Consider the following 19,029-nt stretch of genomic DNA (forward strand, 5'->3'; position numbering starts at 1 on the left):
CAGTCAGAGATCATATGCAGGTAAGTCTGACTTCAGAACTCTCATTCTGCCTTCCTTCCTTTCCTTTGGCTGGGCACTCAGGTTCTAGATAGTATGTTCAGAAATGGATCAGTATGGCTGAGAGGCAGGAAGAATTACTCTTGGTAGGCAGGGATTACTTTGGTAGTTCTGACTCAACTCAGCACTCAGATCAAACCCTATCAATACTGAGAGTGTGACCATACTGTTGGATGAATGCCCCAGAAAGGTAGGACTTTTTTTTTTTTTAATTTGAAGTATAGTTGATTTACATTGTTGTGTTAATTTCAGGCATACAGCAAGGTGATTCACATATATATCCTTTTTCAGATTCTTTTCCATTATAGGTTATTACAAGATATTGAATATAGTTCCCTGTGCTATACTCTAGGTCCTTGTTGTTTATCTATTTTATATATAGTACTGTTAATCCCAAATTCCTAATTTATACCTCCCCTGCCTCTTCACTTTGGTAACCATAGTTTGTTTTCTATGTCTGTAAGTCTATTTCTGTTTTGTAATTAAGTTCATTTTAGATTCCACATACAATTTGTATCATATGATATTTGTCTTTCTCTGTCTTACTTCACTCTAGGTCCATCCATGTTGCTGCAAATAGCATTATTTCATCCATTTTTATGGCTGAGTAATATTCCATTGTATGTATGTATCTTCTTTATCCATTCATCTATCTGTTGATGGTCATTTAGGTTGCTTCCATGTCCTGGCTATTGTAAATAGTGCTGCTATGAACACTGGGGTGTATGTATCTTTTCGACTTAAAGTTTTCATCTTTTCTGGATATATGCCCAGGTGTGGGAATACTGGATCATATGTTAACTCTATTTTTAGTTTTTTAAGAAACCATACTGTTCTCCATAGTGGCTGCACCAACTTACATTTTCACCAACAGTGTAGGAGGGTTCCCTAGAAATGCAGGACTTCTTAACAAAAGAAGTTATTTAAAATAATAAGCATGAGGACTTCCATGGTAGCGCAGTGGTTAAGAATCTGCCTGCCAATGCAGGGGACACAGGTTCAAGCCCTGGTCCGGTAAGATTCCACATGCCGCAGAGCAACTAAGCCTGTGTGCCACAACTACTGAAGCCTGCACGCCTAGAGCCCGTGCTCCACAACAAAGAGAAGCCACCACAATGAGAAGCCCGCGCATTGCAACGAAGAGTAGTCCCTGCTTGCCGCAACTAGAGGAAGCCCAGGAGCAGCAACAGAGACCCAACGCAGCCAAAAAATAAAATAAAATAGGGCTTCCCTGGTGGCGCAGTGGTTGAGAGTCCGCCTGCCAATGCAGGGAACACGGGTTCGTGCCCCGGTCCGGGAGGATCCCACATGCCACGGAGCGGCTGGGCCCGTGAGCCATGGCCGCTGAGCCTGCGTGTCCGGAGCCTGTGCTCCGCAACGGGAGAGGCCACAACAGTGAGAGGCCCGCATACCGCAAATAATAATAATAATAATAATAAGCATCAGGGGACATGGAGGAATAACAGAATATTGAAACTGGAGAAGAAAATTTACCTGCTTCTTTCCTAGTGCTGGATTTTTCTATGTATCTCTAACAGTCATTTGGTCTTTTCTTGAACTAAATCCCTCCAATTGATTCAACTGCTTCTTCCAGAATAATTTCTTGACTACCTTCCTGGTCACCATCCCTCCTTAAATTGTGAAACCCTAAGTTTGGTGCTAAATCCAGATATGGTCTGGCTATGCATTCAAGCAGAGCCAGATGACAACCTGTCAGCATTACAGTAAAGCTTCCAGCATTGCACTGGGAGGTTGGACTAGTTGGCATTTAAGTCCTCTTCCAAATAAAGTTCTGTGAGGTAGAATAATGATTGATATTTTAGTCTCAAAGAGTATGCTTTTCCAAAGTAACATATGTAGTCATCTTTAGGAAGGAACCTAAGGCATTTGAAAATTTGTAGAATTTATGAAATATCTCATAAAACAAAATTTCTGTACTTCAATTGCCTTATATAGTAAAAGTTTATTTTTTAAAATGAGTCTATAAAGGACTATCCTTACTTTAAGTCTTATGTATGGGGAAGAGAAGGATGGGGAAAGGAAATGAACAGACAATAAAGAGCGGGTAATCCACAGGGTAATTTTGTGAGGGTAAAGCTCTGAATGCCAACTTAATTAAATTTTAACTCAACATTATCATTGTGGAAACTCCAAGGGGATTATTCAACAGCCAGAAATTTGTGTTTCTCTTTTTCAGCCTCAGAATCAGCTGAAGAATTGAAATGTATGCATGAAAATGAGTTTCTAGTGTCCTCTCATAGGGTTTATATGGGAAAGAAAAAAGAATGCTTAGCACTTTCAGAAGGTGCAACATTAATTTTGCATTGCTTAATGAGAAACAGCTGGCAGACTTTATGGACATCAAATTTCTTGGTCTGACAGTAACCTGATGTCTTATACTTTTCAAAAGAAAAGTTTTCACACTACTCAAACCTCACATGAATTCCTTTTTATAATTAATATTTACAATCTTAAGTTTTCAAATCTAAACATCAAAGATTCTAACTAACGTTCAATAGATAGATGACTTATTCTGGAAGTACAAGGAAACAAGTCCACCAATTGTCATTTAAAGATTATTTATGGGGAAATCATTCCACCTTAGATCCTTGGACAGTCATTTTAACCGTATAAACTAGAGAATGAGAAATTCTGTTATCTGATTGTAGTGTGCTTCAGAGCTCTAGGGCTTGGGAGACATGCTGTTACCTCAAAGTTCCTTCAGTGATCGAGTCCTGACATTTCTGAGTTTGCACATGTGAATTCAGCAGCCAAAGGCGGCCAGGAGCAGAGGTCTCTAGCTTTATTCCCTGCGGAAGCCTCCTTACCCAATTCTAATGGGTATTGAACCCTCTCAGACACTAGGAGATTACTTTAGGGGAATTTTTATGGTATTCAGAGTAGGGTATTACCATGTTACTACTGAAAAATTAAAGCATCTTTACAAAAGGAAAATCAACATATGAAGTATTTTATATTTAGTCTATTTCCAAATTTACTAATTTGACTACCCAATATGTATTTCAAATAATTATGCACGGTATTTATAGTGTTTTTAAAGTTTTACTATTGATGCCATTCTTAGCAGAGAAAGACATTTTCTTATTAGTCACTGAAAATAGCCTTCTTTTAAAAAGGATATTAAGATTCTTGATACTTTTAGAAATTTCCTTTTATAATTCTAAATTAATTAAGCAAGTGAGAGAATGGATGAATATGCTTCAGAGGTGGGGGAGGGGAGATTTCCTGAACAATTACTATACTTCTTTAAAAAAGAAAAAAAAAGTAGCATACAAAAATAACCAGGTGAGTGTGTCCGCCCTTCCAGTTTACATGTTGAAGACCTGACCCTCAACATGATGGGATTTGGAGACAGGGCCTTCAGGAGGTAATTAGGGCTAGATGAGGTCATGAGGGTAGAAGCCCTCATAATGGGATTAGTGCCCCTTACAAAGAAGAGAGAGCCAAGAGCTCTCTTTCTCTCTCAGCAAAAAGGCAGCCCTCCACAAGCCAGGAACCCAGTATGGTATGGCAGCCCGAGCTAACTGAGATACCAGGTAACTGGTACACAATGAATTAAGAAATTAATTGTTTATATTGTTTTCACATTATGGCCAAACAACTGTTTCTAATAATACCAATTCAAAGCTACAGATAATATCAGAGTTCTCAAATCCATAATGAACTCTCCACTTTTTGCTGCCTTTCCTTAGGCCAGAAGAGTTTCTGACATCAGACTTCTTTTTGTAACTAAGCAAGCCTTTTTCACATACTAAGGTTCACCCTTTACTAAAAGGATTTAAAAACTTTTTGCGGAATAATCTACTGTCAACTGACATTAACTAAACAGTTTAAGCCAGAGAGACCATAATCAAATCATAATCATTAGAGGCCTATTTTTTTTTTTTTTTTTTTTTGCGGTGAGCGGGCCTCTCACTGCCGTGCCCTCTCCTGTTGCGGAGCACAGGCTCCAGACGCGCAGGCTCAGCGGCCATGGCTCACGGGCCTAGCCACTCTGCGGCATGTGGGATCTTCCCGGACCGGGGCACGAACACGTGACCCCTGCATCGGCAGGTGGACTCTCAAGCACTGCGCCACCAGGGAAGCCCTAGAGGGCTATTTTAAAATACCTTTATTATGTAATAATTAATAAATAACTATATGTAAATAACACAATTCCACTCACTGAAGAACTAGGACATCAACAATAGCATAAAGTGACCTTCTGTGTTTCTACCTGATCTCCTATTCCCTTGCCACTCTGCCAGATGGATGTTTTTCAAGCTACTGCTGCAGCTGTAATCTAACCTACCCTATAAAGTCTGGTATACTTGGAGAGTCAGAAGAAGCACTTTAAACTTAGATGCTTACAATTTTAAAAGGATATACTGAAATATCACTTTTGTAATTTGGCTTCTAAATCAAATTTTAATAATGAATCATGTTCCCAGCAAAATGATTTAGTACTCGCTCCTTTTTTATCCCTCAACTAGTCTAATATTGAAAACTGCAGGAAACTTGTGGTTTTTGGATATGAGTATAGGAGAAACCGAAGTCCAGAGGAGGGCGGCTAAGCTGAGCTTGACTGAATTCCTAAGTTTTACCACCTGCTTTTTAACACAGGTCCCTTCCTACTAAAAACTCTTCTCTCAAAGAGAAAAACAGAACATAGTTGGCATGGGTACTAATTACCCTCACCAGGAGACATGTCATGCTCGACAAAATAGAGACTGTTTTAGTAGTAGTGATTCCCTAATGAAAAATAAAAAAGACATTTTCAGGCCTTATTGTTACACAATGAATATACACATGCATAAAGATTTTATACACTATATCCCAACGTAAGCAGGCAAGAAAACTTGCTCCAAGGGATTTCTGCATTACCGTTAAGACATGCACTGTTCAGCAAGATGTACTTTAAAGAAGTGATTTGATTAGATATATAATTAAACTTAAAGTACTTGAAGAGTTCCCTAATGCACACTTACTGCATTTTGACCTTCTTATAATCCCAAGTAACACCTAAACTATGAGCCAGAAAAGTTGGACACTAAAAAATGGTCTGACATTTTATCTACCAAGATGTGGCAAGAACAGAGAAGGATGATAAAGGCCACTAAAGGCCACAGGGAGCCACGCATGGGCCCTCAGGTAATGCTAACACTTTCTTAAAGGGGAAAAAGGCTGTATATAAACTTTATTCCAGATACCAGGAGTGTTTTATCTGCCGACTCTTACATAATCCAAGTCTGTATTACTTACTCTGATGAAAAATAAGTAACAAAATACATAACAATCTTAAAATGTTAGAGTTGAAAGGTAAATTGGAGCTCATGTGGCCCAAAGCCATTATTTTTTAGGCTAAAAGACTGAGAACTCAAGAGATATAATAAAACTTGCCATGATCACATAGCTAGTAATAATTTTAGCTTAAAACTTGGTCTTCTAGCTTCAACTTCCTGCTTTTTCCTACAACGCCATGACCCATGAAGATGTGCATAAAATTATTTTTTGTTTTCTGAGGGAAAAAAAATCTTAAATTGTAAGATATAAATACAAAGTAATTGAACATATCAAAAGAAATAAATATGTTTGGTGATTTGTTTAAAAATCTTCACTTATTCTTCCAAGCAGCTGTGAGGGAACCATTTTCAGTAATCTGCCTGAGAAATGACGCAAACTTTCTTGACCAATAGACAATATGCATTGAGTTATACTCAATACTTTCTTATAGCAGGGGTATTTCAGTTAGCTATTACTACATAACAAACCACCCTGGGTGGCTCTTCTGCTCTATGTGGTATGAGCTAGGTGTTAGGACAATTGGTGTCACCTGGAGGCTGGACTGGACACTCAGTTGAGGCTAAAAGTCTAGGACACGTGGAGAGTTAGTCATCTAGAGGCTTAACCAAGCTTGGTGGGTCTTTGGCTAGAGGCCTCAGTTCTTCCCCACATGAACTTCTCCATACAGCTGCTTGTGCTTCCTCATGGCATGGCAGCTGGGATCCAAGAAAGAGTATTCCAAAAGCAAGAAACTGCAGCTACCAGGCCAATTCCAAGGGCTAGTCCTAAACCTGGCATGGCATCACTTCTACTTCATTTTATTCATCAAAGCAGTCCCAGGCTTAGTTCACAGTCTGTGTGGGAGGGGACTAGACAAGAGCATAAATAATGAGAGGCCCGGTTCATCGAGGGGTTGTCAAAGTAACAACATGAGGACTGTTAAAATCCTGCTCCAGCAAAATATTTAGAGAAGACTTACACTGAAGGAGGGAGGTGTTAACCAAGAATACTGTATTAGAATATGACAAATTCACATAACCCTAAAATTTAAGTATAAATTGCAAAAACCATTGCATTAATCCTACATATTCTTTGTGCTACACTGGATGTGCTTTATGGAATTCAAATGAATGTTGTGGCATTATTTTCAGCTGGATATTAATTTTTAATAAATATATTCTTAAAAAATGGGTATATGTATCTTATGAACACACTTCTGAATTTATAAGCTGCAAAAATAAACAAATTTAATTTATTAAATGTGATGTGGGGTGGGGAGGAGACAAAGACCAAGTTCCAAGACAATTAATTCGATTGTATGCTTTGTAGATTACCTGGTAACCTACGTTTTATCCAAATGCCACCTGGGACTGAGCTTGGTAATAAAGATAATTTAAGTGGAGAAGTGGGGGATGCAGAAGTACTCAGAAGTATGTATGTGTCCATTCTAAATACGCTCAAAAGCAAAAAATGTAGCAGAGGAGTAGGGATCTAAGTTTCTGAAGTTCTGCTATGTGCTACATTTATCACATTATTTCATTTAATCCTCTCAAATGTCTTGTGGAATGGGTATCATTATCCCCATTTAGTAAAGGATACACTGAAAAGTGTAGAGCCATAGTCACACACTTAGAAAGTGGAAGAGCAGAGAACAGAATCCATCTGTTTGGCCTCAAAGCCTATTTGCTCGACTATATCACATAGTTTTTTATGGTATCTACAAGGGATGGTACTAAATTCTACTTTATTTCTGATTGATCTCTATTAAAAAATAGTTTTTAAACACTTTACTGTTCTCCATTTCCAGAGTCTTATTCATTATTAACTATTTTATGGAAGCAAACATTTACACAGTAGAAATCTGACATTTAGAGAAACTCTTCAGTTAATCTTTCTGAATTTAAATCATGCTCCTCCAGTTGCCTTTCATCTAAATTTGTGATTTCTTACAGAAGAGCATACATGTCTAAATACTAATGCTTTAAAAATAAAAGAGCAAGAAAAAAAATCTCACCTTAAATCTACACTTTGTATCACAGCAAAAGGAATCATAGTTTTTTAGGCACTGGCTTCAATGTCCTGGATTATGTCTTCATCATTCTAACAATTTTGAGCTCCTTGTGAACCAATACCATTAAACACACAGTTATCTCCCATGACACTTAGCACAGTGACCTATACATGGCATGTATTGAGTGCTGACTGAATGAACAAAAGGAGCAGAAAGAAACTACCATAACATTGAATATTTTATAATAAAAACAAAATTCCAACCAACCATTAGTTACTTTCAATATTTGGTGACATACAATTACAGCAGTAGTATGCATAGTAAATGCATGCAAAGATACATATTATTTCTATTTAGGAATATGTACAGTAATGCCAAACTCCAACCTATTCCTTGTTATAAGGAGGGCATAAATTTAGGACATTTATTTTGGAAGGGGATAAAGGCAGCCAGGAAAGGGACTTAAAAGAACTCTGAAGAGGGCTGAGTGTTGGAATCATCTGAGATGTATTCAAATACTTATTTTCATTCATTGTAAAAAGGTATCCTTATAAAAATTAATATTGCAAAACAAGAGACGACCACCATCTCAAATTTATATAGCAAACAAGACCAGAATATTCGGATAATTGCTAACAAGATGTCTGATCATGATAGAACATGCTGTAAAGAGAGATCAAAGGACAAGACATCTAAGTTTGAAAATATAGGAATTACAGAAAGGAAGCAATCTGTTTTAAGGAACTGGTCGCTGAAATTCAAAATAAGAAACTATGGAACGCTATGCCTAATCACAATGGGCAGGAGACAGAAGAACAATAAATTATATCTATGCCCCTATGTTTCTAAAGTGGCCAGCATTAGAACAGGTGTGTAATTGTATGAAAGTAGCATTTTAGAACAAAACATTACAAAAAATGTTTCTGCCTTTGCTTTTTAGGGAAAACAACAACACCTGGAAATTTCTAGAGCAGTCAAGCTCTGCTTTGATTTACATGTCAAATAAAAGCAAAATATAACCACGTAAGTTACTTAAAACCTTATTGGTACTTCACTATTTTCAGATTCTACAGGTTATAAAAACAAATGTCTGTGGGAAATAAAAATTTTAACCACTGAGATATTACCTAATGGGATAACCATCAGGTCACAGTACAGAATTAAGAGACTATTTAAATTTACAGTGTCACTGTACAAGCCCACGTACCACTTGGAAAAGGAATGCTGACGTCTAAACCCCCCACATATATCTAGGCAATTTCTCCACCCACTAGTTAGTGTATAAGGAACATTGCTTTTCTAAAAACATTACAAAATTGACACTTCCATGGGCTTTTAAAATGTACAAACCAGGAATCGTAGTAAAAACAGTGACAGGCAAGGATTCGGTTAAGCATTGATACAGTCATTTAAAAACCTGCTAAAAATGAATTTAATTCTGCACTGTGTTCTAAAATGCAAATTCAAGAAATAAAACTTCATATACCTGACTAATTTATTATACATGTAAAGTACCTGTATCCTCTTGTTTATATACAATCTGACTTCCTAATTCTAGATAAACACATGCTAATGGCCTGGAAAAATACTAAATATATAAGATTGACTTGTAATTCAGCAGGTAGATTTGCTTACACATCCTCTTGATATTAATAGCAAGAAAACAAAAGAGACTGTCATAACTAAAGAATCTTTTCCCAATCTCCATCAGCACCCACAATATCTACCACTTCACGGCTATACTGCAACTGGCATATCTAATAAGAATTGCTCTGTGCCATAAACAAGGGTAATATCTAAATATGAACATTATTCAATTTTAAACATGAAATTTTATTTGCATTCTGATGAACAATTTTGAATGATTTTTTATGTTATATGCATAGCACCAAAACCTAATAAACGCTTAAGTCTAATTTTCTTTTTCTATCTAATTTGAGAAAATTGATAATCTAAAAAAGTATAGGAGCATATTTTGGAAAATTATTACATTATTTATATGTTGTGAAACCTTCAGTATAATAGTAATATTTGAGACATGTACTTAAAAATGTTCTACACATTAAAATATATAATTCTCCCTTGTGGTACAATTACTCAAAAATAAATTGATAAAATAATACTAGTAATAATATATAATAACAGAAAATATACAATTCCCCATTCATATACTTCTGAGTTAATTTTCTAACTGGCAAAGAGCACAGATGATTTTTTTCACTCGAAGGATAAAATTATGTTCATCTGGGAGCATATTCGTAGCCTAAGTTTCTGCTACATGCAAAATGCCAGGCTTGGTCCGGTACAAAAGAGAGCTAATAGCCAAGTAGAAGAAAAAGATACGTATGAATAACCACAATTCAAGAACTCTGCGGTAAATGCCATAGAGTAATACAGAAAAGGAGCCATAGGAATTTGAATGAGGAATATGCTAGTTTCAGCTACAGGAATAAAGGAAGTGTATCCTCCTTTGGGGAGAAGGAAAAATAAAGAAGTTCTACATATTTGTGTAGGGACTGAAGCAAGGAGAAGAGGTAATTTGTTAATTATCAGTGTTCACACTCCTTAATTATTTTGATTTACTGAGCTAGGAATGGGGCTGTCAAGGTATAAGGGTAAGGATGGGAGAATGAGGCTGGGATGGAAACTGACTCCTGTTATAGTAATCTCACATAAATTTTGGAATATTAAAATGGCTGTGGAAAACTGAAGTAAGCTGGGCTCTCAAAGAGCTCTGTCTAAAGATATACCTGCATTTACAGATAAGAAGGGTTCTTTCTGCATAGTGATAAAAGTCGCCTTATCTACTAAAAGGATCCAAACAAAATCTGGAACTCAAAGTAACTCAAGGAAGTTAAAACTCCCAAAGCAACTTCAAAATTGAAGGGAAAATGAGCAGTAACCATTTAAAAACATCTCCCAAAAGTCATTAATAGTACCAAGTAAATCTTTGCTAATTTATAGCTTTATATATACATAATTTAACCTACCATGAAAGTACAAGTCTCTCTCCAAATTATCCAGAGAAACTAAACATTCATTAGGCTATGTGAAATAATATACAAGCCATCTTCAATAACAACATATATTTGGAAGGATTCAATTCAATGCCACTATTATATGTGTTTCATTAGTATAGGGAAAAAAGTGAAAGGAAAGCTGAATAATTTTAATCTATAAAATTATCACTCAGAGAAAAATGAGTTTTTAAAAGCAAAACAGTTCATTATTTCTAAGGGGTACCATCCATCCTGATACTTTCCATAGTATATTTTCGATATAAATAATTCCAAAGGAATTAATTCTTTAATTATTAGGTACAAGAAATTCCTCAATATCTGCAGTGTAACTTTAAAAATGTTTTAGGTTTTAAAAATATAAAAGCCATCCTTTAACATTAAAAAATTAACCAACATTTTAAAAAAGACTTTATAGTACAAAGTGTTTTGTTTTTCCATATCTATAAGGCAAATCACTGCAAAACTTTGCGGTCAGATACCAAAGGCTATAAAGGATTACATTTTCAGTCTCTATTCAGCAAGAATATGAAGCAGATAATGAAGATACCACTGCATATTTTATATATTACCTTACATTTATGACAACTGTATATTAATACAGAATATTTTTCTCTGCTTTAATACTTTCTTTCAATATATAACGATGAAAACTTAGCCAATAAAAAAAAAAGCAGGGCCGTTACAATAGACCTAAAAAAACATTAGCATTTTCTCAGCTTTAAATGGAAAAAGTGTTGGTTGCCTAGCAAACAAATTTTCCTCTGCCAAAAAGAAATAAAAATTATATCCTAACCAAGATGGGTAATTAGGATGTAAACAAATATCTCTAATTTCCATTATCATACACAGAAAATAATATATATTGTTATAATTTTAATCGCTAAAAAAGCTGCAGTTCCATTTAACAAATAACTTTCAGTGTCTGACATTTAAGAGAAAAGGCTTAAGATCCATGCTTCACCAGCTCTATGAACATGTCACAGCAGCATTTCATTTTACAGTTAAAAGGTACCAGTAAAATACAACCATATATATGTATGTATATATACGTGTGTGTGTATATATATGTATATACACATATATATGCCAACTTTAAAATTTTTAACTGTAAAGCAAAAAGAAATCACTGAAGGGGAATATTATATTTTAAATGACTTACCTTTCGCCCATCACTTGCATGGCAATTCACATTTAGAGGAGTCAGTAAAGCCATTAGTTTTTCTTCATTACCACTCCTACAGAAAGGTAGTAAGTCAATTCCTATAAAATTATAGCGCTTCTTATGAATGTTTAGGGATATTTTTTACAAGAGAGTAGAAAATGATATGGGCTTGCTTTGATTTCTTTAATATGGTTCTGAATGAATCTCTTTTGCTTTATTCAATTCAATCAATATATTCCTAATAATTCCTGTTAATCATCATCCAGTGGTATATCATAGATAAGGTAGCTTTCTACATTTTTATTTATCTGCATAAAGTCACCTTCTTAATTACAAACAAACTTTACTCTGATAAGTGATCTAAAACACTGGAGTTAAAAACACATATAAAATGCTGTAAAAAGCTAATCAATTAAATTATAAATGAACAAGAACAAAAGAAAATGGGTGAGAATTTTAACATTTACTTCATGCCCCTCATTCAAGCTTGGCTAGAAAAATTTCCAGAGAAAAATAAAGATATAGGTATTTAAATACTCCAAGAATATCATTCGAAAAGCTCGGCAACTCGGGTTTGCAGTTACCTTAAGAAATGTTCCAAATAAAATTAACCTTACAATCATCACCATATTGAAAGACAGTCTCATTTAATACACTAATCGTGCAAAATAAAGTATACAAAGATTTAGTATAAGGTCTTACCCGCATTATCGTATAAAATCCAAGCAAGACAATAACATGTTATAATTTTTACAGTCCTCCACCTGCCCTCCTCCTTTTCTCCCTTAAATGCATTATACTCACTTAAAATGAATGGAATCACTTACCTAGCAGCTTCTAGGAGTTCGTCTTTCTTGTATTCACCTAGATGATTGCAAAATATCATGCTGTTAGCATTTGGCAGAAGACAGATTAAGAAATGCAGTAGGCAGCAAATAGAGAATTAAATAGAAAAGAACAGAAAAAGAGAGTCCACACCCCGCTGGGTGATGGAGCCGTGACGTTAGCCAGCTTGTGAAGGCAGCATCACCAGTGCCTTGGAGACGGGCAGCAAATTGACGCAGCTTCTTGTCCAATCCTCAGATGAAATAGCTTTCTTCAGACGACCAATGAATGCTAAATCTCGTGTCCAGAAACACATTCCCTCTGATAACAGCATGCCAGTTGAAGACAATGTCCCCTCCCCCCTTTTCTATTCAGGCTGTCACAGTATACTTGTGAAGCATAATACATTCTGAGACAAAAGCAAAATGTGGCTCTTTAAAGGTACAAATTACTAGTCTTCAAAAAACCTCAGTTTTATTTGTAATGACATGGAAAGTTTTGTCAAAAAAAAAAAACACACATTAATTACCATTGCTGAGCTTTATAGCAGAAGAAAAAAAATATCAGGATCAAGAAGCCTTTGCCTCGATAGGGTAGGTCTGTAGACTAGAAATACGTGAACTACGTACCAAATGCTATGAACCCCTTGGAGGCAGTGCTCTAAAAACCAAAACAGTGAATACATTCCTAAATGACAATAATATTCTAACGTGCTGCAACCTACACTTTATACAAATTCAATACCAAAGTTTAACAACAATGAATCTTAAAAATATTTTTTAAAAGGAGACTGGGGTCTCTGAGAATAAGCAGACATCCAACTATTAAGATGTGAATAATTTTTCTCCATTCTATTTTTTAATATATCACAGACTGAAAATAGGTATATAATTTAGAATCTTCAATACAAATTTCTTAGGGCATTCAAGAACTAACAAACAAGTCTTTGCAAGCACAACTGAAGGAATTTTAGTATAGAGTTTGCTCACTGAATAAATAAAAGGAACAGCCAGGACCATGATTCAGCTATAATATGCTGACTCAGTTTGCTATATCAATAAAGAAATAATTATACAAAATGTCTAAGCAAGTAATTATGTGAAGGCAAATATTAAGTATACATACAAAAAATAAAATTTTAGATGAAAATGTTATAATTCTATTAAGAAATAAGCTTAAACTACTTTAACAAATCTTATCACTTATAAATATGGATTTCTTTGCATTTTGTTTATTTTGCTACAGAATGCAGAATATTGATGCAAATTTTTTTTCTTTTTTTTTTTTTGCGGTACGCGGGCCTCTCACTGTTGTGGCCTCTCCCGTTGCGGAGCACAGGCTCCGGACGCGTAGGCTCAGCGGCCATGGCTCACGGCCCCAGCTGCTCCGCGGCATGTGGGATCTTCCCGGACCAGGGCACGAACCCGTGTCCCCTGCATCGGCAGGCGGACTCTCAACCACTGAGCCACCAGGGAAGCCCTGATGCAAATATTTTAAGGACGTCTCAGGACCATCAAGCACATGTTTAAATTCTATAACCCTTCATTAGCAAATATTTCTTTAAACTTTTGTCTTGATTCTTAGATTAAGATTTTATTAAAATCTAGAAACTGTAAGCAGTTATTTTCAAATAAGGAAAAAATTGTTAAATATCTAGTCTCTCCTAAGGGAATTTTATATACCAGTAAAGTCACGGGCTCAACAATATACATGGATAAGCTAGAATGCATGCTTCATGATAAGAGTCGGTCTTTCTAATTTCCCATGTATTGTATTCCAGATTCTTTAACTGATTGATTTACATTATTCTAATCCCCCACAAATAAGGTTCTTGTCTTCCCCAAACCAAAGACCTACCTTTATTAAATATTTTAGGTGGCAATATGGAAGTGAATGAGTCAGTTTAAGAATCTCCTTCTGAGAAAATGGTATGACCCATACCCTCAAACGCCTTAAGAATCAAGAGCAAAATAAGTGAAATTATGGGATAATCTAGAAAAGTCATTCATTTAGTCAGTCAGCAAACAATTATTTGAAAGGCCTATAGGCCAGATTCAAAACCAAAAAAAGAAACTATCATCTCTAAACTCAAGGAATAATGGTCTATTAAACAAGACAAACAAGTAAACAAATGATGAGAGTAGGAAATGAGTCTTATGCTATGAAGAGTTTAAAGGCTAGTCTAAGTAGGATTAATAAGAGGCAGGATAATTGTAGTTCAAGGAAGGTTTCCTGGAAGAAGGAAAACTTGTGCAGAGTTTTTAAAGGAAGAACAGGTGATCCTCCAGTGAAGAAGGGTGAGGGAGAAGGAAGCAACCAAAGTAAAAGAAATGAGAGGGGCAATGGCTGCTCAGTAAACCTGAAACAAAGCACATTTGCAGGGGAATGGGTAAGAATGAGGCAGAGAAGAAACAGATCACATGAATGGCACTCTAAGAAGTTTGAACTTTATTTTGAAAACAATGAGGAAATACTGAAATATGTTAACAAGTAGAGTGCAAAGTATATTTAAAGATCTATACGCTTTGTGATTATTTAAAATATTCCCATATTCTACTCCAGTGAACTTTTCTTGGGGAGGAAAGTGGCCCAAACGGGGTAAAGGGAGGTGAAGACAATCAATTCTGACACAGTCTATATTTTGGTGTAAGTATACATTTCCTGATATACAGTAATCATACTGAAATTGAGATCTGAAAGCAGCTACTACTGAAATTGAAGTCATAGTGAAACATGACTTCAGTAAGCTAGGAAATAAAACTGCAAAGTATCTGGCATCTCCAAAGTTCACATCAGTCTACATACATAAGCTTCTCATCAAGTATAGCTTGATATTTTCTCCAAAGGGCACTTTTTGAAAAAAAAAAAAAAAGTTATTCCCTCATGGATAAACTGATAATAAACCAAAGCTTTCAAAAGGAAACATATAAGTGCACCCAACAGTGTCAGACGGAGGTATTACAAATGACTTTCTACTTTCACTGTTAGAGTTCCTCGTACTTATTCAGCTTTTCTGCAATACATTCCAACATCCACTATCTGGTGCCCGAGGACCACCATCCATAAACATTCAAAGCTATTTTTCAAATGCTACATCGCAGAAATAAGTAGCGTAATGAACTTAGAGTCCCTCACACACTCTGACAACAAATCCGAGCTGCTTACTTAACAGTGGAACCCCTAGTTCTATTTCATTTTAGCTGCGAATCTGAAAATATTCTGGCTGAGACTCCGGTGCTCTGCGGACCGTTTATATTCTTTAATAACATCCAGATAAAGGCTAGCAATAGATCAGCCAGAAGGGAAACTAGGCAATTATAGTCAAGATAATAGCAGCCAGAAACGGAGAAAACAGATGGCTTAAAATATTTTTCTTTGATTAGAATAAAATAAGTGGGGCTAAAAAAAAAATAAGCAAGCCACGAAGTTTACTTTCCAAAATCTGAACTGTTTTTATTAGTAAACTAAGTATTGATAGGATGCATGTAAAGATAAATACACACACACACACACACACACACACACACACACAGTCGGGGGGCAGAGATATGAGTTAATGTGTTAAAAAGTATCAATATGTTATCAGAAAGAAAGTTAAAAATGAAAGTTAAAAAATAAAGGTTAAAAATAAAGCTCCCCTTTGTATTTCTCTGAGGTAGTTAGAAACAACTTCTCTTTCACTTACTGTGAAGGCAAAATTACTTTTTGAATAAAAATGAAGAAAACCTGAATCAATAAATAGACGTCATAATTATTGACTTATCTCAATTTCAACATCTTAAGGGGCTTTCGTTCTTTTCTTTAGCAACTGACAGGATCAAAGCAGACTAAGTTTTCTAAAAATGAGTCATTTGGTTTTGTTGAGATGGAACAACATGGAAAAATTATGAACACAGAATCATAAATTCTTAAAGCAATAAAGGACTAAAAAAGAATTTTGACCTTTCTTTTCTCTACTTTGAAACCATGCATAATACATGCCTATCAGTAACATCTCTTGTTATATGCAGTGAGGGGGGGGTGTAACTTGAAAGTCACCTTTCTCCTGTCACCTCATCCCCAATTTCAGAATAGCTTGCCTAAGGGATCATCAACATATTATTTACAGTTAATGAAACTGACACCAAGACAATTAAATGAATTGCCTAAGGTTTCACTGAGTATTATTCACTATCTGTCAAGCCCTGAAAAAAGGCTAACGTGAGCAGAAACTAACCAAATCTGCGTTTTGGAAGAATCGATGTAAACAAAAGAGTAACACAACAATAATAGTAATAAAACAATTTTAAAAACAATGACAACAACTAGCTTTAAACAGGTTGAACATATTTATATAACATAAGCCAAGTATTTCCATCAAAACTACTTTAAAGCAGGGAACTTTCACATGAGCTTGTAAACATGGGCCAAAAAAAAAAAAAAAGTTTTACCTTCTAGTTTGTTTTAACATTTTGGACCAAGGGAATAGGTAGGAATGAAGACAATGTATTCCAGGTCTATTGAAATGACCAATACATTTTGTATTTCCCACAGCATGTGTTAATTCCTCATGCTTTAGGTATCTCAAGGTAAGAGCTACGTAGACTTCAATCAAGAATCTCAATTATCAAGTTTAGGGACCCTTTTGTTGCTGAGGGCTAAGTAGTACCATGAATTGCTAATTCTCATATAGATACTTTCTCATCAAGCTGCCAACAAATACAAGAGATGAACTGGTTCTTGTAACTAAACTGACAGCCAATATAGGGAATAAAATATTAATTTGGGTGACATAATCCATTGTGTTTTCACAAATAGATTTGATATTTTAGAAACAGCCACGTAGTTGTGGAAGGAATCTCACTGAAGCACCAGGAAGTAATCTAATCTCAAGATGTTAAGCTAGGTCTTCCACCAAAAACAATTTTCAGACAGGCTGGTATCTACTGTATGTACACATGGCCCCAGGAATGATCTGCATTCTCTCTCTGAAATTATTTTTTGAATTATTTGAATTATTTATTTCAATTGTCAATTGAATTATTATTTCGTTCTCTGAAATCTTTCATAAATATTTTCAGGACAATGTTGGGAAAAAATTACAAAGTATTAAGAGTCCTCTATGCCTTCTTCCAACTTCTGAATCCTATCAATCTTCCCACTCATTCTGATTCTGGCTTCAAAGTCCACAGCATTAGAGAAGTCTAGAATCACGATCAAACTAAACGCTCCACATCGATTCTAAACAAGGAATAATTGGGGGCTTTAAAATTTTAGGCTTGAATAGAGTATTTTCCTGGTGGAGATCCTTCCTGTCTTCTGCTCCCTACAACTCTGACCTTTCTAATTTGCTAACATTAAACCTGTGCTGCAGTACTAATGTAAACTCCAAGCTGGCTGTCCAGTACAGTGCAGCTTGAGAAGAATTTTCCAGTTCTTTAGAAAAATGGAGGTGTCCCACACATCCTGCCCTGCAGGGCAGCTGAAAATCAATTTTCGAAGATAAAAGGCCCCCAAATGCAACTATATTATCTTATAATATTTAAACGATAAAAATTATAATGTATTACATGTTAACAAAAAAACCTAAACCAAGGTCCTAAAACATTAAAAAACACAAAATTACACTCAGACATAACAAAGGCTCTGCAAAAAAACCATATAATGCAGTCAATAAATGATTGTTACCAACCAGTTTCTTTGTATGCAGTAGTATGTCTTCACTTAGCCCCAGTGACATCTTAGATAGGCATCCCATTTATGGACACTTAAGTGGGGTTTCAAATAATTTATACCTGCTTCTGACATTCTGTCAATTGTATTTGGAATGTAACTCAAGACTTTTCACGGATTTGTTTGTTTGTTTGTTAAAAACGGAAGTATTAAAATCTGGGACATAACTACAAACACACACTGGCCAAAAAAATGTTGTATTATAATATATATGCATTCTCTAAAGTTTGGTATTAAAAACCAGGAGAGGTATTCCTAATGCACATTGTTAACCAATGAGACATTCTGCAAACTGTGCCTGTACTTTAAAAGACCTTTTGATACGTCACAAAGAAAATAAGAAGGGAGGGAGGGAGGGAGGGAAGGTAGGAAGGAAGGAATGAGATCTCATTCTAAGCATGTCAGATTGTGATGCCATGTATGGTGTGGTATCTGGGTGCCTGGAATGCCCACCACTGCTTAAGCCATCAACTATCTGTGTAAATGGCTGGTCAGGGCTGAGAACTGGGATATTGATTCTTTACTATCACAATGTTTGCTGTCCAAAAATGGTCTGGTAAAGTAAAATCGTATTTGATCCAAAACAGGCCAATAGTTTTACATTCTTTGCTCTATATCAGGGATCCTTCTTCTATAGCAAGCAACCCACAATTTCTGATGTGCCAATTCAAAATTCTCAAAGCTCTAAAAATTCATTTGGCAGCAAAACTTGACTCACCTGGTATACATAGCTATCATATACATTAATGTTTGATTATAGGGTTAAGCCCAGACTCCTCTGGGATATTTTATGATATAGTACATGTGCTGTGTCTTTTAATATTTTATTTACTCACTGAAGTACAATTTACATACATTAAAATTCAACCTTTTCAAATGTACAGTTCTATGAATTTTGACAAACTTATACAGCTGTGTCACCACTATCTCAAAATTTGAACATCTCCATCACCCAAAAT

The 19,029-nt window shown here is 35.5% G+C and overlaps 1 protein-coding gene across 3 annotated transcripts in view; it reads right to left on the bottom strand.

Annotated features, from left to right (window-relative positions):
• Positions 1–19,029, bottom strand: part of TNKS (tankyrase) — a 183,766-nt gene that overhangs the window by 85,677 nt on the left and 79,060 nt on the right. For all 3 annotated transcript variants that reach the window (XM_060136739.1, XM_060136738.1, XM_060136740.1), the window contains exons 4-5: positions 12,361–12,397; positions 11,531–11,606 (exon numbers count right to left, since the gene is read on the bottom strand). In XM_060136739.1, coding sequence (XP_059992722.1) covers positions 11,531–11,606; positions 12,361–12,397 — 113 coding nt within the window. The remainder of the gene's footprint in view (positions 1–11,530; positions 11,607–12,360; positions 12,398–19,029) is intronic.

This window comes from Lagenorhynchus albirostris, chromosome 21 (assembly GCF_949774975.1).
Source record: "Lagenorhynchus albirostris chromosome 21, mLagAlb1.1, whole genome shotgun sequence".
Classification (NCBI taxonomy): domain Eukaryota; kingdom Metazoa; phylum Chordata; class Mammalia; order Artiodactyla; family Delphinidae; genus Lagenorhynchus; species Lagenorhynchus albirostris.